At 46.0% G+C, this 20,486-nt stretch overlaps 1 protein-coding gene across 3 annotated transcripts in view; it reads left to right on the top strand.

The window, feature by feature from the left end:
• LOC117346614 (vitamin D3 hydroxylase-associated protein-like) overlaps positions 1-15,996 on the top strand; it is a 60,101-nt gene extending 44,105 nt beyond the window's left edge. For all 3 annotated transcript variants that reach the window (XM_033916479.1, XM_033916481.1, XM_033916478.1), the window contains exons 12-15: positions 7,576-7,615; positions 12,249-12,357; positions 14,691-14,836; positions 14,912-15,996. In XM_033916479.1, coding sequence (XP_033772370.1) covers positions 7,576-7,615; positions 12,249-12,357; positions 14,691-14,836; positions 14,912-15,031 — 415 coding nt within the window. In that variant the 3' untranslated portion in view covers positions 15,032-15,996. The remainder of the gene's footprint in view (positions 1-7,575; positions 7,616-12,248; positions 12,358-14,690; positions 14,837-14,911) is intronic.
• The last annotated feature ends 4,490 nt before the right edge of the window (positions 15,997-20,486 follow it).

Genomic DNA, 20,486 nt, shown 5'->3' with positions numbered 1-20,486 from the left:
ACGGTGCCGTTCCCCCGACTGATGATCGAAGCCCTGGGCATAGTAAATCACAGGAAGAGTTCTTCCGCACTCCATACCAGGCCTGGGCTGCAACACGGGAGGCGGCCTCCGTTCCGCCCCTTTGCTCTACCACTTCCAGTCCCATACATTCACTGGAAGCTTCGGGGGACCATGCGAAGTATAGATGTTCTCGCTCTCCCTCCCAGCACCGGGAGGGGCATCGATCCAGACACTCCTCTCGGCACTCCTTGCGCCACTCGGAGGTTTCGCCACAGAAGAAGCTGCCACGTCTGGGGTACTCCTCATCGGATTTATCTCCCCAGGAGGGGCCGGAGTACGAGGAGCCATCTACCTCTTATTCTCCTTGTCGCTCCCAAGTCTCCCTGGATCCTGAGGCTTCTACTTCCTCCAGCCCGTCTTGGAGGCCGGTACTGGCGGACCAGTTGTCTTTTTCTTCCTTCCTCCGGCAAATGGCGGATGACTTGGATGTGACTTTGGACACTGGGTTTCGGTATTCTAAGGAGTATCTCGACACCATGCACTTGCCTAATACCTCCTGCGGAGTCTCTTCGACTTCCTCTGCATAAATTACTGGATCAAACATTCATGCGATGTTTCGAGACGCCGTACTCCATCCCTGCGGTCCCGAGCAAATTGGATGCAAGATACCGCATTGTTCATCATAAGGGGTTTGAGGGCGCTCAACTCTCTCACCAATCCCTGCTGGTCGAGTCCTCTCTCAAGCGTTCTCATCCCTCCCAGGTCTATGCATCTGTACCACCGGGACGAGAGGGGAGAACGATGGATAAGTTCAGTAGGAGAATCTACCAGAATTCTATGATGGCATCTCGAGTGCTCAATTATAATTTCTTTTTTCTTCATATTTGGAGTTCTTCTTGCCGATGCTCCGCAAGTTTACTCCTTACATTGATGCTCAGGCTCGATTCGAGTAAGAGGAAGAGGTAGCCTCCCTTTCCCAGCTACGTCTTCAGCTGATGCAGTCCTCGTACGATGCCTTCGAGCTCTCGGCACGTGCTGCCGCCTGTTCCGTGGCCATGCGTCGATTAGCATGGCTTCGGACAGTTGACATGGATCCGAACCTCCAAGACAGACTTGCCAATGTGCCTTGTGCGGGCGCTGATTTATTCAACGAGTCTATCGAAACTGTTACCAAGAAACTTTCGGATCATGAAAAGTCTTTTCAATCTATCCTTCGGCCTAAGCCCAAGCCTCAGCAGTCTTGACCTTCTAGACCGCCTTTGATTTATCAGCGGCGCTACACCCCTCGTCAGACTCCTGCTGCGAGACAACCGGTGAAGAGACAGCCTCCCCAGAAGGCTCAGCAGAAACCTCAGCCGCCGGATGTACCGAAGGCTACTCAGCCTTTTTGACTCTCTTCCAGGGAGCATAACCGACCTCGTTCTGCATCCCCCCTATTTTTCCCATCGGGGGTCGCCTCCATCATTTTTACCATCGATGGGAGGCTATTACCACCGACCTCTGGGTCCTTTCCATCGTAAGAGAAGGATACTCTCTTCATTTCCATCGGGTCCCCCCGGACCACCCTCCAAGAAAGTATCCTTCCAACTTAACGCAGACCGCCCTTCTCCTTCAGGAGGCTCAGGCTTTGCTTCGGCTTCGGGCCGTTGAGCCGGTCCCGGTGGACCAGCACAACCGGGGTTTTTACTCCCGGTACTTCCTCGTCCTGAAGAAGACGGGCGACCTACGACCCATCCTGGACCTTCGAGTCCTCAACAAGTTTTTAGTAAAGGAGAGGTTTTGCATGTTGACCCTTGCTTCTCTCTACCCCCTCCTCGAGCGGAACGACTGGTTATGCTCTCTGGATCTCAAGGAGGCCTACACTCACATTCCCATTCATCCGGCCTCCCGCCAATTCCTCAGATTTCGGGTGGGACATCTACATCTGCAGTATCGAGTGCTTCCTTTCGGCCTGTCCTCGTCTCCCAGAGTCTTCACGAAGTGTCTGGTGGTGGTGGCCGCTGCACTCCAGAACAGGGGTCTTCAGGTATTTCCCTACCTCGACGACTGGCTCATCAAGGCCTCCTCTGCTCCAGAGGTCATTTCGGCGACCTTGACCACGATCTGCTTCCTGCAGAGCTTGGGCTTCGAGATCAACTTCCCCAAATCCCATCTGCAGCCTACCCAGTCCCTTCCCTTCATCGGGGCGGTACTGGACACCATTCAGCTTCGAGCATTCCTTCCTCCTCAGCGCATGGATGCTCTTCTTCATCTCTGCCAGTCTGTATCTTCTCGCCAGTCCATCTCAGCGAGACACATGATGGTCCTCCTGGGCCACATGGCCTCTACAGTTCATGTGACACCCTTTGCCAGGCTTCATCTCAGAATTCCTCAGTGGACCCTAGCTTCTCAATGGACTCAAGTGTCAGACCCGTTGACTCGACACATCATAGTCACTCCTGCTCTTCGGCAGTCTCTACTTTGGTGGATGACCTCTTCGAATCTATCCAGAGGTTTGCTGTTTCACACTCCTCCTCATCAGAAGGTTCTCACAACCGATTCCTCGGCCTATGCCTGGGGGGCTCATCTGGATGGGCTTCGCACTCAGGGATTCTGGACCAGTGCAGACCGCCTCCATCAGATCAATCTTCTGGAGCTCAGAGCAATCTTCTACGCTCTTCAAGCTTTTCAACATCTGCTTCACGACATGGTGATCCTCATCCGCACAGACAACCAGGTCGCCATGTATTATGTCAACAAGCAGGGGGGCACGGGATCGGCCTCCCTCTGCCAGGAAGCTCTCAGAGTCTGGGATTGGGCAGTTCGCCACAATGCCTTTCTCAAAGCTGTCTACATTCAGGGGAAGGACAATGTCTTGGCAGACAACTTGAGTCGACTCCTCCAGCCTCACGAATGGACTCTCCATTCCAACCCCCTTCATCAGATCTTTGCACAATGGGGGACGCCTCAGATAGACCTCTTTGCGGCTCCCCACAACTTCAAACTGCCTCAGTTTTGCTCCAGGATCTATACTCCTCATCGCCTCGAGGCAAGATGCCTTTCTGCTGGATTGGAGGAATCAATTTCTGTATGCGTTTCCTCCATTTCCTCTCATTCAAAAGACTCTGGCCAAATTGAAATCGGACCAAGCCACCATGATTCTCATAGCTCCTCGGTGGCCCAGAAAACCTTGGTTCTCCCTTCTGCTTCAACTCAGCAGCAGGACACCAGTCCTTCTTACAGTGTTTCCTTCTCTGCTTACTCAACATCAAGGATCACTGCTTCATCCCAACCTGCAGTCTCTCCACCTGACAGCTTGGTTCCTCTCAACGTAACTCCTCACCAGTTTTCTCAAGCGGTGAGGGATGTCTTAGAGGCTTCCAGGAAGCCTGCTACTCGACAATGCTACTCCCAAAAGTGGACTAGATTCTCTTCCTGGTGTATTTCCAATGCCAAGGAGCCTCAGCGAGCTTCCCTATCCTCTGTGTTGGACTATCTTCTACGCCTGTCTCAGTCTGGTCTCAAGTCTACATCTATAAGAGTCCACCTGAGTGCTATTGCGGCTTTCCATCAGCCTCTACAGGGGAAACCTCTTTCTGCTCATCCTGTGGTTTCCAGATTTATGAAAGGACTTTTCCATGTCAATCCTCCTATCAAACCTCCTCCCGTGGTTTGGGATCTCAATGTCGTCCTTTCTCAACTCATGAAGCCTCCGTTTGAACCTCTCAACAGGGCTCCACTTAAGTCTCTCACCTGGAAAGTGGTTTTTCTGGTGGCCCGCACGTCTGCTCGCAGGGTCAGTGAGCTTCAGGCCTTGGTGGCGGATCCGCCTTTCACAGTATTCCATCATGGCAAGGTGGTCCTCCGCACTCATCCGAAATTCCTGCCTAAAGTGGTCTCTGAATTTCATCTCAACCAGTCCATTGTACTTCCAGTATTTGTTCCAAAGCCTCATTCCCATCACGGAGAATCGGCTCTTCACACTCTGGACTGTAAACGTGCTTTGGCTTTCTACCTGGATCGCACCAAGCCACACAGAACTGCTCCTCAACTTTTCGTCTCCTTTGATCCGAACAAGTTAGGACGACCTGTATCGAAGCGTACCATCTCCAACTGGATGGCGGCTTGTATCTCTTCCTGCTATGCCCAGGCTGGATTATCCCTTCCTTGTAGGGTCACAGCCCATAAGGTCAGAGCAATGGCAGCCTCTGTAGCCTTCCTCAGATCGACACCAATTGAGGAGATTTGTAAGGCTGCCACTTGGTCCTCGGTTCATACCTTCACCTCTCATTATTGTCTGGATACCTTCTCCAGACGGGATGGACAGTTTGGCCAAACAGTGTTACAAAATTTATTCTCTTAAGTTGCCAACACTCCCACCATCCCATTAAGGTTAGCTTGGAGGTCACCCACTAGTGAGAATACCTGCCTGCTTGTCCTGGGATAAAGCAATGTTACTTACCATAACAGTTGTTATCCAGGGACAGCAGGCAGCTATTCTCACGTCCCACCCACATCCCCTGGGTTGGCTTCTCAGGCTAGCTACCTGAACTGAGGAGACACGCCCGGTCCATCGGGCGGGAAGGCACTGGCGCATGCGCGGTGCGGGCATCTCGAAACTTCTGAGTTTCTTCAAGCATGCTTGTGAGACGTCCGTATCGGGGCTCTGTCGGATGACATCACCCACTAGTGAGAATAGCTGCCTGCTGTCCCTGGATAACAACTGTTACGGTAAGTAACATTGCTTTATGGTGACAGGTCAAAAGCACGCGACGACAAAGGCGTGCCGACAACCCAGCGCAGACAACTGAGCGCAAGGCGGAAGCGTGCCGAAGAAAAACAGTATTTTAAAGGGCTCTGACGGGGGGTGTTGGTGGGGAAGCCCTCCCACTTTACTTAACAGAGATCGCGCCAGCATTGTGGGGGGTTTGAGGGAAAAAGTTAAGCTTCCAGTAAATGAGGGGGGTTTCAACCCCCTAAACCCCCCCCCCAACGCCGGCGCGATCTCTGTTAAGTAAAGTGGGAGGGCTTCCCCACCAACACCCCCCGTCGGAGCCCCTTAAAATACTGTTTTTCTTTGACGTGCTTCCGCCTTGCGCTCAGTTGTCTGCGCTGGGTTGTCGGCGCGCGCTTTTGTCTATAAACTAAGTTTTATGTCCATTCACAGTAACAGTTAAATACAAAAAATATATAAGTCGAGTGAGAACACATGATAGAAATGAAATCTCTTGGTTTACATTAATCATCTCGTGTACTGATTTCATTATTTTTTCTAGATTTATACAGGCTTTGTTTTCAAAGGATACCACCTTATATTCCATTCAGTATGCTCTGATTCAGGTTTTGGCTGTTAATGTAGTCAGATGTTGTTGCAATCTTCATATACTATCACATAAAGGCAGACAAATTTATTATATAGTTTTTTAAATATTTGCATGTTATGTGACCCCTGATGGAGGTGTCGGGTCAAGACTACTGTGAATGGACACACTAATTTTTTTTTTTTTTTTAAACGCATTTCCCTTTGGCTCAGTTCTTCATATTGCGGAAAGTCTACTGTCCCACCCCCACTTTGCTGTTTTTTTTTTTTTTTTTTTTTTGCTTTACAGAACTCATGGGTTTGTCTTGTTGGACCGTTCTTTGGATTGGCACCGTTCAGTCCACAGAGCTTTTTTTTCTTTTTCTAAATGGCTCATGGACTGAGTATTTCCATTTACTGTTTAACATTGCAGACCACTCTCGCTCCTGTGTTTCAGTGACTTTATCCAGATAATGCCACTGAAAATAGCTTTCTAGTGATGGCTGCGCCTGCTACTAAATACATTTTTCAGTCTTGGGCATAAATATTTTTGAGGATAATTGCAAAGGAAGAGGACAAGGGAATAAGACTCCTCTGATCCTCTGGCTAAAAAGGCCTGTGCAACACTGTACTGATACTGTATATTTTAAATTACCTTGATTTTTATCTGCTCCAAGGTGGTCAGGTAAATATTCAGAAATGTATTAGATATAAGTTCTGTTTCTAAAACAATTTGATTTTCTAAAGTCTGATTGAAAACTGTGGCTATATGCAGGAGAGATTATAAAAACCTCAAACTTGTTGGCTTTCCGACTCTCTTGGGGAAACGTTAATTGAGGCACCTTTGCATCACCTCTTGAAGTCCCTTTCCCATGCTAAAATGCGTCTTTCTCTCCCCCTCTGTACCACCGCATAGACAGCCTGGGTGTGTACCCCAGCCCAAGTTAAATGCTGTCTCCATCACTCTGTGCAAGGGGAGATAAGCCTTGAACCTAATGAGGGATAGTTCTGTAATAGAGCAGTTGAGGGAAATCTACTGTCTAATAGATCCTCAAATCCTGAAAATCCTCAAATCCTGCAGGGGTCCTCAAATCCTGAAAACCAGGTTGGGTTGTGGACCTTGGGACTGAATTTTGAGAACCAGATCCATAGATCAGGGGTAGGGAATTCTGGTCCTCAAGAGCCGGAGCCAGGTCAGGTTTTCAGGATCTCTCCACCATGAATATGTACAAGATGGATTTGCATGCACTGCCTCCTTGAGATGCAAATCTATCTCATGCATATTCATTGTGAAGATCCTGAAAACCTGACCTGGCTCCGGCTCTTGAGGACAGGAATTGCCTACCCCTGCCATAGATGGAACAAGGGCATCTACTTTTCTTTCGTGGCACTCATGTATGAGCACTTGCAGCAGCCCTAGGGATGGCAGAAATGTGTGCTTAGTGGGAGATACAAAATGCTACGTTACGTGCGTAAGTCAACGTTCTGCCAGGCTCCGCCCACACGTTTCCCACTTTACCTGCTGTTGGATATGAGGGTGTGTTCATAGAAGTGAGTAGGTACATTGTGTATATGTGCTGGTATTCTAAACCTTTTATCCACATAACAGGTAAGTAATTATTGTACTTAGACAATTTAGTCCCACCCCCGCAAACAAGGCAGGATTAAGGCAAAGGCAGAGTTGCATGTGCTGAAGGTTGCTGACTCAATAACTTCTAATGCAGAGTTGTGCCCTTGTAAGATAGCTACTGTCAGAAAGAAGAAAGGGGGGAGGGAGGGAAGGAATCGGAGCCACCAGCTGTGAACAGATCCATCTGTTCTTCCCACCTCCTGTCCACTGTCCTCGGTCGTTGTGAGGTGGCGGTAAGGAGCACTTCTTACCTGCTACGGGGTCTCCTTCCATACTCACGGTATTTGGAGCACAGCCCTCTTGAATACCATAAATTTGCAAATAGTTCCTGCAATATTTGCAGACATTAGATGCAAGCTATTTACTGGCCTTTTCTCTTGGAATGCATGGGGAAGAGAGGTGAGAGGGAGTAATGTTGGGATGTGGTGGTGGAGAGGGAACAGTGGGATAGATGGACAGGGATGCAAGAGGGGCAGGGAGGTGGGAGGTGGGAAAGAATACTAGAATCAGAGTTGCATACAAATTCAGCTTAACGGTTTAAAAAAACGGAACCTTATTACGCAGACGTTATCTCTCTTCGGTCTGTATTTTTGATATTTTGTTGCATAACAGTTTGCTTCGAATGTCTTCAGTTCATTAACATGCCTTTTTATTTTGCAACTTTTAGCTCTGTGAAAAATTTCTGGAAGCATAACGCTGCGTTGAAGGTACAGAAAACTATTTGTCCATATCAATCTTTTTAACTTGCATTTTCAAACTTTATATACATGAAAGGCCACTTTTTTAAAATCTAATCAGAATCCACACCAAAACCCTTATTCTATAAATTGCACCTACAGTAAGTTCAAAATGCCATTTCAAAGACCTTTTTTAAAAAGAATTTTTAAGGCACCTAAAAATTAAAAAAAAAGTGGCAGAATTGCGCTTAGGGAGGCGCTTTGATGCCTAATGCCCCTGTAGGCATGGCTAACGTCAGAAATGGTGTTGGCACCATAAAGCACCTCCTGTAGGCGCAAGTCGCATCGAAGGTAGACGCAAGTGAAAGAGTGGTTGATCGCTGGAATAGTCTTCCACTACAGGTGATTGAGGCCAGCAGCGTGCCTGATTTTAAGGCCAAATGGGATCGGCACATGGGATCTCTTCACAGGGCAAAGGTAAGGGAGGGACATTAAGGTGGGCAGACTAGATGGGCCGTGGGCCCTTATCTGCCGTCTATTTCTATGTTTCTATGTTAAGTCGCATCGAAGGTAGACGCTGGAAATGGAGGCCTTGGAAACCCTGGTCTGGGTCGCAGCGCCTACCTTTATCGAAGGTGGTGAGACTCTCTAAATGGTGCCGTCGTGCTGGGCTGCTTTTTAAGGCGCTTTTTTAGAGAATCCGGGGCAAAATTCTTAAGGAAATGAACGAGAGGTTTCTATATTTAAGAGTCCACAACAGGGGAGGCAAAAATCCACAAATATCCAGTTGGCGATCTTTTAAAATCGGACTTGGTGAAACTTAGGGCTCCTTTCACCGAGCCGCGCTAGCGGGGTTAGCACGCGAGCGACGTTTCATTACGCGCTGGCCCAAAAAAACTACCGCTTGCTCAAGGCAGGCGTTGGCGGCTGGCGCGGCCGGCGGTTTAACGTACGCTATTACGCGCGTTTAAACCGCAAGCGTGGCTTGATTAAAAGGAGCCTTTAGTTTTGTTTCCTGGCTCAAAACGCAGGCCTTGGAGTGCAGAGCGATGCCATGTTATAATTTAACTAGAAAAGAAATGGCATGTCGCTAGGGTTACCAGGCGTCCGGATTGCCCCAGACATATCGTCCTTCTTGCCTGACGACCGGGCAGCAGGGGGCAGAGTTGGGGTGTAACGGGGTGGAAAATGGGTGGGCCTGGGGGGTGGGTCTTGGGGCTCAGATTTTACTGAGGTAAAATCTGGTAACCCTACTACACGGGAGCGCTCCTTCATGGAGGAGTTGGCGCATACATAGCAATTGCCTTCGACTGGCTGTTGGTTCTCTACAACAGTGGTTCCCAACCCTGTCCTGGAGGACCACCAGGCCAACCGGGTTTTCAGCCTAGCCTTAATGAATATGCATGAGAGAGATTTGCATATAATGGAACTGACAGGCATGCAAATCTCTCTCATGCATATTAATTAGGGCTAGGCTGAAAACCCGGTTGGCCTGGTGGTCCTCCAGGACAGGGTTGGGAACCACTGCTCTACAATTTAACCATGGGAGTCTGCTGCTTCAGCTGTGGTTAGGATGGAGGTTTCGTATGCATGTTAATCTATAGGCCAGGTGGGAAGAGTGTACCTTATTTCACTTCGGAGAGGAAGGCCTGTATGCTAAGATGAGCACTCCCTTTAGTTATTTTTTTGAGGCAGGCGTCCAGAATGCTAAAGTCTAGGCTAGGGGTAGGCAATTCGCTCCTCGAGAGCCACGGGCAGGTCAGGTTTTCAGGATATCCACAGTGAACATGTAGGAGATGAATTTGCATGCACTTCCTCCTTGAGATGCAGATCTATTTCATGCATATTTATTTTGGAGATCCTGAAAACCTGATCTGCCTGTGGCTCTCGAGGACCGGAGTTGCCTACCCCTGCTCTAGGCTGATCTCAAACATTGGCTGTAGTTTCTCTTAGATTAGCTCCATTTGCTATGTAGGTGAAAAGGTTCCACTGAAGCATTTCTCTGGTGCATGAGAGAGAGAAATCTCTCTCCAGATGGCATTGGAGCTAGAGATCCAGAACCGGAGTTTTACCTCTGTGATCCTCTGCCCTCCCTGTGTTGAAAAGTGGCCTCCTTAAGCTGGCACGCTCTATCACCAGATTAGCTCAGGAAAAAATGAGTCTTTGTGAATGGAGACTATACTGTAGGTACAGCCAAGGTTTGTGAAGACTTTCCATAACTTAGAAATCTGTAAAGTTGATGCACTGAATGTCACAGCAGATAAGACCAGCTGGATGGACCTATATAGTGCTGGGATTTCCTTCTAGACGTTGACCAAAACCTAGTAGTTTGGTTTTGACCTGAAAATTTACCCCTCAGTTTTTGGTTGAAATCATTGTTGCTGCCCTGAAGGTTTAGTGGCCTCTTTGGGGGACAGGAATAAATCCCACTCGTTTAGTCCGAATGGCTGCTGAGACTGCTGCAGGAAATCATTTCAACCATACAGTAACATTGGGCAGGAACGAGCTTCTTAAGGTAGGTCTGGGGAGGGCATACAAGTGGTTGGGGGTGGGGGGGACAGATTCAGTTCAGCCAAAAATGCATCCGAAACTGAAATGTGGTTGGCCTCTAGATTCCTTGACCATTTTTCAGTTTATTCCAAGTTTACCGTCTTCCCTAGAAGGTTGTGTCTCTCCATCATCCTCTCTGTGACAAAATGTTTCCATATTAGTGAGGCAGCACATGGTAAATGTTTGTTCCCGTGAATGATAGGCCAGACTTTGCTTTATTTATCACATGTTCAATAAAAATGGTTTAGCCTAAGAGCTACAATGTCCAACTATTTGAAAATAATAGTTTGATATATACAGCACTGCATGCATCTGTTAGTGCTACAGAAGCAATAAAGAGTAGTAGCAGTAGTTTCCATATATTCAACCTCCCCGAATCAAATTCCGTCAAGCAATAGTATATTTGATATACACATGTTATTAAACGGCTAACCCAACAGAAAGGCAATTACAAGCCAAGGCATTATACCTTCTGCTTTCTTCCTTCATCTAACTAACCACTGCTGATGGCCTGGTGTCTTATAAGCATCGGCGTCCACTAGAAGTCATAGTCCAACATTAGTTCCCCTCCCCCCCTCCAGATTGGGTGGTGATAATACTTAGAGTCGGAAAGGTGTGTGTATATATAGAATGAAAATTCTTTCCCCTGAGGGAAAATTGTTGAAGGTAACCATCCCAGATTTAATAAGTTACCACACAGCTTTTTTTTTTGGGCATGTTTGGCTTCTTATGCCTCCCAAGACATAAGTTGACGAATTTGATTCTTCCACTGCCAGTATCCAGGGGATATATCCCCACCCAATTTTGTAAAAAAAAAATAAAAATTTGCAACAAGACAGAATTTTTGCTGTAAGAGGACACTATTGCCAACTCCTTTTCGCCCAGGTTCCTGCTTATCTTACAACAGGGGTGTAAAAGTCCCTCCTTGAGGACCGCAATCCAGTCGGGTTTTCAGGATTTCCCCAATGAATATGCATGAGATCTATTAGCATACAATGAAAGCAGTGCATGCAAATAGATCTCGTGCATATTCATTGGGGAAATCCTGAAACCCGACTGGATTGTGGCCCTTGAGGAGGGACTTTGACACCCATGTCTTACAAGTATTCTGGAGTATCAAGAACAATGATTCCTGTGATAAGACATAATGAGCGTTGGAGCACCAGAACTGTTGAATCTTGGAGCATTGCAAAAAGGCATGGAAAAAAGTATGCTTTGCACTTTGGCATTTGGTACATATAGAGGATGGGACTCTACCCGACTTATGTAACGGTTGCTGAGTGAAATAAGCCTGCATTAAGACCCTAGAGAAGTTTCTCTAAGCCCTGCATTAGTAACCAACCTCGGAATCCCGTGCGTCGTAGGTAGAATGTCTCGAGTGTCTAAGCTGTGCCCCAAGTTCCGTTCCCATCTACGCTTAATTTCTGTAAAATCTCTAGGCTCTTCAAGCCCACCCAGTGCCTTTGTAGCTCCTAGCAAGATGCTCAGATTTAAAAAGTGTGAATAGATTTTATATTAGCAACTTGACACATCTACTAGAACACCAAGGTAGACTCCATCTCTGATGCCAACTGGGCAAGTCCACATTTAGTGTTGGATTGAAGCTGAGACGTAAATGGTACAGAATCAACCTGAGAAACCACTAGAGACTAGAAAGAGTGAAGGATGTAATCCCTAAACCAGGGGTAGGGAACTCCGGTCCTCGAGAACCGTATTCCAGTCGGGTTTTCAGGATTTCCCCAATGAATATGCATGAGATCTATTTGCATGCACTGCTTTCAATGCATATTCATTGGGGAAATCCTGAAAACCCGACTGGAATACGGCTCTCGAGGACCGGAGTTTCCTAATTCTGCCCTAAATCCTCTGACTATTTGGAAGTAGGGTTGTGTCAGCCTTGTGAGTTGATAGCATCCCAGCAGCTAGGGATGTATCTGCTCCCTCTACTGGTGGCTTTGTATTACAGCACAAGCTACATAGCTGGAGATGTAGTGTGTCGGAAGAAAAAAAAACCCTACTATCTGCTGACTGGAAATTTCTTTCCTTGTTTCATTTTTGTGCTGCCTGGTTTAACGAATACAGTTTAATTGTCTCTCTCTCCCTTTCCTCCTAGGAATACTGTCATGAATTTGTTACTGAATGGAGGAGGCTGGAGCTGGATGTTCTGCTTTGCCCAATGCTCGGTCCTGCTTTTAACATAGGCTGCCCGGGGAAACTGTTTGGTAGAGTATTACAGGATACCTCTTTTCCTTTCTCCTGTTGGCTAGTGTCAACAGCACAACCCCTCTTGGTTTTATTGCACTTTTTTGACCGAATCTATGTCCTGAGATGGTGCTAGAAAGTACCTTAAACTTACTTGCACATGGCGACTTGCCAAAGAACTTCAAAGCTGTTCTGGTGATCTGTGGGCTTAGCTGAAAATTCAGATGAGGGAAAATAGGACTGTGTAATCAATAATGTACAGAATTAAAAGAAATAAAACAAAAAGGAATAAAGGTAATTCATTTTTTTTAATTGGACTAACTTACACAGGGTTTTAATAAACCGTGGTAGGGCTTCTTGACACAGGCCAGCGAGGTAAATGCTCAGACGCTCATAAGAATTTAATAAGTATTGTGCATTTACCTCGCTGGCCTGTGGTAAGCTCTACTGCGATTTAGTAAAAGGAGACCCTTAGTGCAATGTTTGATTAGCTTTTGAAGATGACCCTTCCTCAGGTTTTGAAATGCTGAAGTCCTGAATGCAGTGTTGGCTTGGCAGGGTATCCTTTTTGGTGTTGGTTTTTTTTTTTTTCCTTCTTCTTTTAATGATTTAAGAGCATGGTCTCCTTTATGAAAAATATTTGATCTGGCTCTTAAGTGTTGAGAGAGAGAAATAATAATAATAATAACAACTTTATTTTTATATACCACAAACAGTTCGGAGCAGTTTACAGAGGAAGAGACTGTATACAGACAGGCGATATTACTTTCAGCATTAATCGTAACAAGAGGTCAAAGACTCTTGTAATATGGTCCCATAAAGAGACATCCTTGAGATGCCACAGTGCAAACAAACATCACAGAAATTAAGATAAAACTTTCTTAAGACGCGGAACAGCGCTGTAGGTCTGAACATTAAGGTGTTCTCTTCAAACAGCAGCATCCGCCAGAACTCCCTGACGGGAGGAGCTTTCCTTGACCAAGAAATTGTAAACCTTGTAGGCAGTAAGATTTGAAGTATAAGCTTTAGTGTTAACAGTAGCACACGACTCACCTCTGAAATGAATCTGAACACCTCTGACCAAAGAACTGATCATATAAGGGCAGGTCCACCACTTGTATATGTGATCCCTGACCTCCACAGCCTCTCCAGACTCTTGGGTCAGAATGTTGGTCCAATCTTCATTAGAAGCCTGTAGAGCAGGGGTGTCAAAGTCCCTCCTCGAGGGCCGCAGTCCAGTCGGGTTTTCAAGATTCCCCCAATGAATATGCATGAGATCTATTTGCATGCACTGCTTTCATTGTATGCTAATAGATCTCATGCATATTCATTGGGGAAATCCTGAAAACCCGACTGGATTGCGGCCCTCGAGGAGGGACTTTGACACCTCTGCTGTAGAACTCGGTAGGTTGCTGGAATGTTGTGTGCTAGCAACCTTATGTTGACCAAGTCTTTCTCGTTCATACCCAAGGAGACTTTAGTCTGTCCTAAAAACAAGTGTTCTGTTCTCACTGTCGCCAGTGCTTTCTGCTAGCACAGGGGTGTCCAATGTCGGTCCTCGAGGGCCGCAATCCAGTCGGGTTTTCAGGATTTCCCCAATGAATATGCATGAGATCTATTAGCATACAATGAAAGCAGTGCATGCAAATAGACCTCATGTATATTCATTGGGGAAATCCTGAAAATCCGACTGGACTGCGGCCCTTGAGGACCGACATTGGACACCCCTGTGCTAGCACTTTTTAAACCAGGGGTCTCAAAGTCCCTCCTGGAGGGCCGCAATCCAGTCGGGTTTTCAAGATTTCCCCAATGAATATGCATTGAAAGCAGTGCATATACATAGATCTCATGCATATTCATTGGGGAAATCCTGAAAACCCGACTGGATTGCGGCCCTCGAGGACCGACATTGGACACCCCTGTGCTAGCAGAAAGCACTGGTGACAGTGAGAACAGAACACCTGTTTTTAGGACAGACTAAAGACTTTTTGGTTATGAACGAGAAAGACTTGGTCAACATAAGGTCGCTATGACTTTTCCAGCTTTGCTTGAAGTCAAACAAAGTCAACTTGATTGAGGTTGACTCGCATAAGGTCCATTCCCCCCAGCCATATTTTTTTTTTTTTTAAGTTTTCATAAGTTGTATCCATATTCTGAAAGAGTTCAGATTTCTTAACTAAATTCACAAACCAAAACATGAAACTCTATTTTGTTTTGGGGAGTTATATTGCTGTTCCCTATATAACTCAAACTTTTTAAGGGCTAAGACTGACCAAGTGCTGGAGGGGCTGCAAGGAAGGTTTTAAGACCTAAGACCTTAAGCCTGACTCTCTAATGTAACTTCCCCCCCCAGCTGGATTCACCTTTACCATGTTGTACAACATTTTGAACTTTCCCACCGGGATTGTGCCTGTGACCACAGTAACCCCAGAAGATGAGGAAGAGATGAAACATTACAAAGGCTATAGCAATGATCCCTGGGATAAGGAGCTCCCCAAGGTTAGTATAATACTTGATGGCGGTGACTATTTGTTCATTAAGTATAGATCTTAAGTCTCTCTCCTTTCACTGCAGTGTGTGGAAGGTGGTGTGGGACTTCCTATTACTGTGCAGTGCGTGGCTCTCCGCTGGCAGGAGGAACTGTGCCTGCGCTTGATGAAGGAAGTGGAGAAAGCAAGCTTCAAGAAGAAATAAAGAAACGCCGAAGATCTCTCTTTGACGTGATAAAAAGTGCTGAACAATTATTGGGACGAGAGCTTTGATTGATCAGGAGTCGCACGAAAGTGTCAAACGTGGATTGAAAGAGGCTAACCTCGCACTTGAGTATCCCATTGATTAAACACTGTGGCTTCAGCTTTACTGAGCGTGGAGTGAAAGATGCCAGCTGGATCTCTGCAGCCTTTGTCAAGATGGAAGAAGCTGTAGCTCACTTGGAAGTCCTTCTGGCCCAATTCTTCAGAATAGAGGCTGGAGGAATTATGAGCGAGTCGTCTCTTGCCTGCTTTGGTGAAGAATTATACTGCGCCATCTAGCCACAGAGCTGGGCCTCTTCTTTACATCGGCATTTTCAACTGTTGCAAGGATTCTCGACGTTGAATTTCCTAAGAGATTCAAGAACTTTTTCCACATTGTTAAGATTATGTAGGCAGCAGAGTAGAAGCAACATGAAAATAGCGTATATGACGCGTCACTTGGCTGCCGAGCTTCTTTCACGTTCTCCTCTGTAGATGCGTTTTTTTTTTTTGTTTGTTTTTTTTGTATAAGTCATTGCCGAAAAGTGTTGACTTTCCTAGATCAAGTTATAAAAGCTAGTAGACAAACTGGCCTCTCTTACTTGATTTTGGTGTTTTCTTATATCAAAACTTGCAATGCTTCAAAGGCTGTGATACCTTTTTTTTTAATTGGCCTGAAACCAGAGAACTTGGTAACCACATGTAAAGGGGTAAATGGGAGGCTGGTAAGAACGGTACAACACATTTATTTCCACAAAGTGTCCTTGGATAAGCCGGATGCTAAAAACCAGAACAGAATATTGTTCGGATAAGCCGTGCTTAGAAACGTTCATGTTAATGCTGGATAAGCTAGACTTTTGTAGAATAAGCTAGAATATTGTAGAAAACAAACTTTTGCTTGATTAAAATTCCAGCAAGTTGAAAATGGATAGGCTGCATTTATAATAGTCAGTCTCTCATTTTCTCTCTCTCTCTGTCATGCTTATTCTCCTACCCTCAGATATTTTGTGGTCTAATGGAGCTTTAAAAGTAGTTTTTGTCTGTTTAAATCCCTTTTTTTTTTTTTTTTTTTTTGCATTAAGTTCATATTTTGTAGCAAGTTCCACTTGTGAAATTATTTGAAATTTCAATTATATTAAAAAAATAAAATAAAATCCATCGAGCCGATCAGCAGCTGATTGCAGGGTGAATGCTACAAATGCTTTTGCTGCTCCTGTACCAATGTTGTAGAGCAGGGTCCTCAAAGTCCCTCCTTGAGGGCCGCAATCCCATCGGGTTTTCAGGATTTCCCCCAGTGAATATGCATGAGATCTATGTGCATGCACTGCTTTCAATGCATATTCATTGGGGAAATCCTGAAAACCCAACGGGATTGCGGCCCTCAATGAGGGACTTTGAGATCCCTGTTGTAGAACCATGGGGAGGATATAAAAGAATTGTCAAATTGTGGAACAAATGCAGTATGATGTCCTAGGAAAATATTCAGTAAAAAAGCTTTTATATCTGTGAAAAGGAATTGGGGTGTGCAAAGGAGTTCCCCCAGGTTTTTCTTTTGGTAGCATTTATAGACCAGTTGACACAATTTCAAGATGGAGGGGCCACATTTCAGCTCCACCCACAGGTCTGTGCAGAAGAAATTTTAATAGTGCTGGTTCACTTTCCATGCTAGTGGCGGTATTTCCACCCTGGCTCTGTGTGTGAACTTTGTTGTATGTGAGCTGCCACGGACTTTGAAGTATGTAAGGCTCGTCTGTTGGTGTCGCTATTCCATTTGATTAATTTTGAGGTAATAACTTGTGCATAGCCATTTGGCTCACCTGGTCTGCCATAAAGCCTCGGCCTACACTGCTCTAGCTGAAAGGATCTAGTTATTGGACATATAACCTGCTCTACCTTTTTCTTCCAAGCTTGTGGCTGTGGCCATTTTCTTCCCAGGTCGGGGGTTTTGATGTTTCTCTGCTGGTTGCATAGGCATCAGAATGGAGGGGGTGGAGGAGCCATAGGTACCTTGACACCCCCAATAATTTTTCTACCTTCTCCTTGATCTACCAGCGTCTTCCTCTTGCATGAAGTGTGTTGCCTCTCTCCCTCTGGTAGCAACACTGCAGTATACTTAAAGGCATTGCAACCAGTTGACCAAAACACTGTTTTTTAGGCAGACTGTTGCCACTCAGGCGGGAGAGGTAATCGATGCTTTCGTGTTGAAGGAAGAATGACTGTACTGGCAGATGGTGGGGAGGGGGAGGAAAAGGAGAAAAATGGTGGATGGCGGGGGGGGGGGGGGAAGCTATAGGATGATGATAATGGAACTGATGGAGGTGGAACTGGGAGGTAGAATTTTTGGGCTTCCCCTGGCTCGTAGGCTGTGGTAGATGACCACCAACACTTTCCCAGTAAAGAGATGTTTTTGTTTTTATATGTTCCCCACTTTCCATACATCTACTGGAATATCAGTGAGACACAACATGATTTTGCAAGTACTTTTGACGTCAAGCTTGTACAGCAGAACCTCAATATTCGAAAGGGTTAGGGGCAGAGCCGGCCCGTGAATATTGAAAAATCCAAATAATTTTTAGGGCTGGCTCTGACCCACCCCACCTCCCTCCTGTGTCCTGGACCTTCCCCAGATCTTACCTGGTTGTCTAATGGCGATGTGGGGCAGGATCGATCGTCCTACACTTCTGTCCTGTGTAGAGCCGTCATCAAAATGTCTGCCGTGAGTTCCCGTTGTAGTGTCGAGACTACATTTTGATGACGGCTCTGCATGGGGCAGGAGCGTAGGACGATCGATTCTGCCCGCATCGCTGCTAGACCACCAGGTAAGGTCTGGGATGCAGCATTTCATAAAAAAAAAAATAAAAAAATTACAACTACTGAATCCACGGGTACTGAAAGCGCGGATTCAGAGGGGGAACTGTATCTAGCTTATTTTTGGTTTCTAATGATCAAAGCAGTTTTTCTATGTGTGTATTTTAACACTGCTTGCAAAAAAACACCCTTTTGTGGTAATCTTGAGGTGTTGCTTATTATCAGTTAGCTTTTACTGCAGTCTGTCCCTGCCTTCAAAAGTAAGACAGAAATGCAAAGACAATTTTGTGCGAGAGCTTTTGAGACTTCTGTTGCTTAGATCTGGAGACCAAATCCAGGTGATTTGAAGAGTTCCTGTGCATCTTTATTTCTGGATTCCTTGCATTAGCTCGATGGTATCGAGGCTTGAAGCAAATCAAGTCCAACATGCGGCCATGACGGTAGCATTTGCTGAAAATGAATGAATCTGTGGTTAAAAGAGGTACCGTAATGCACCTGCCCAGAGGAGCCCTGTGTGGAAGGGTTTTTTCCTATGATGTGGGGGTGTTGAGTGTGGATGGTGGCTTCAGATTGTAACACCTGGTGCCTCACTGTTACTGCATCACTGCAATGGAATAAAATCTAGCTTCATCCAGCAACAAAGATTGTCTTGAAGTGCTTTGCTTTTTGTATATTTTAGGGCTTGCAACAACTTGTTTAAATTTTTATTTTGATGTTTTGTTGGTACATGCAGGCTTTTTTTTTTTTTTTGAGCTTTGGGAAAAGTGGTATAAAAAATTTGACTAATTTGGATTTTTATTTATTTAAAACATTTTTATTCTGCCTTTATCCAAGGCGGTTCGTAGTATTACTTACATATTTCAGGATTTGCACATCAAGATCCCATACATCAGCAAAAATCATAAGGTTATAATCTCAACCGCTCATCTACCACATTACTTCCATCAAGCAGCGCAAATCTAATAACCTGCAAAAAAGATGATATTCAGAAAGTAAAGAAGCAGAACATTAGCTTAAAAAAAGCTTGAAGAAACACATAGGCCTTAAGCAACTTTCTAAATCACAATAGATGTCTACAAAACGGTAAGGTACCAGACGATGCATCCCCAGGCGAGTCATTCAGGTACCTGATTTTATTTCCCTGCCCAGGTGTGCTCCCCAGTTGAAGCAGTAGCTCACACAATGGAGAGTGAAGGGATTTACCCACAGTCAGAGTTTTAGTGGAGCAGGGTATATACCCAGACTTAAGAACATAAGAATTGCCTCCGCTGCTGGGTCAGACCAGTGGGCTATCGTGTCCAGCAGTCCGCTCACGCGGCGGCCCCTAGGTCAAAGACCAGTGCTCTAAATGGGTCCAGCCTCACCTGCGTACGTTCCAATTTAGCAAGAACTTGTCCAACTTTTGTCTTGAATCCCTGAAGGGTGTTTTCCCCTATGACGAACTCCGGAAGAGCGTTCCAGTTTTCTACCACTCTCTGGCTGAAGAAGAACTTCCTTACGTTTGTACGGAATCTATCCCCTTTCAACTTTAGAGAGTGCCCTCTCGTTCTCCCTACCTTGGAGAGGGTGAACAACCTGTCCTTATCAGTCTATCCCCTTCAGTATCTTCAGTTTCGATCATGTCCCCTCTCAGTCTCCTCTTTTCAAGGGCGAAGAGGCCCAGTTTCTCTAATCTCTCACTGTATGGCAACTCCTCCAACCCCTTAACCATTTTAGTCACTCTTCTCTGGACTCTGTCCTTCTTCATGTATGGCGACCAGTGCTGGACCTTCTGTAGATGGTCTGCGCATACTTAAGAGCAGTGTCATTTCTTTTTTCTAAGTTAAAAAAAAAAAAAAAAAGATTGCGGCTCCAATGGGCATGCATAGACCATCTATAGATGGTCTGCGCATACGTGGGGATTGCAGAAAAGCAATCTGTGCCGGCAGATGGGGGCATTCCTCTGATCATCCCCATCTGCATATTTTAGTTTACTGAATTCGTCGGACCTGCCTGGATCGGGCAGGTTGGTGAATCTGGCCCATAGTACCATACATAGAATCCAGGGAGTAAGTATTTAGGGCTAGATTCACTAAGCAAACCGATGGTGTACCGACCCCTTTGTGACCTGATTTTACTCCAGCCCAATTCACTTCCCCCTCTGCCGACCATCTTCCGATCCACGCATGCAATTGAGGGGAACGGCCTGTAAAGTAGGCAGGGACGCGATTCACTAAGCAAAACCCTGCAACACCGACTGGGCTGGCCGATCACAAACAAGCAACTGCTGAGGACCAGTCGCTGAAGCCTTTTCCGACTGCCCTAACTTCTGCTATAAGCCCTGAGCTCCTGCCTGCCCCAAATGAATCTCCTGCCTGCTCAAAATCTCCTGCCACCCCAACTCGCCCTGAATCTCTCCTGCCCTTCCCGCAGTGCGAGCCTGTGGTTTTAACCTGCGGGTTAAAACCACGGGCTAGCTGCATCCTCTCTTTTTGCGGAAGCACCATGCGCTATGTCTCCTTTCCCTTTTGTATGCCAAACACTGAAAATAGCTGATATCAGATATCTGCCGGCACAGATCGCTTTTCTGCAATCCCCACGTATGCGCAAACCATCTGTAGATGGTCTAT

This window comes from Geotrypetes seraphini, chromosome 12 (genome assembly GCF_902459505.1).
Source record: "Geotrypetes seraphini chromosome 12, aGeoSer1.1, whole genome shotgun sequence".
NCBI classification, from domain to species: Eukaryota; Metazoa; Chordata; class Amphibia; order Gymnophiona; family Dermophiidae; genus Geotrypetes; species Geotrypetes seraphini.
Note: the sequence above shows the minus strand (reverse complement) of the source record. Positions and strands in the feature narration are given on the sequence as shown.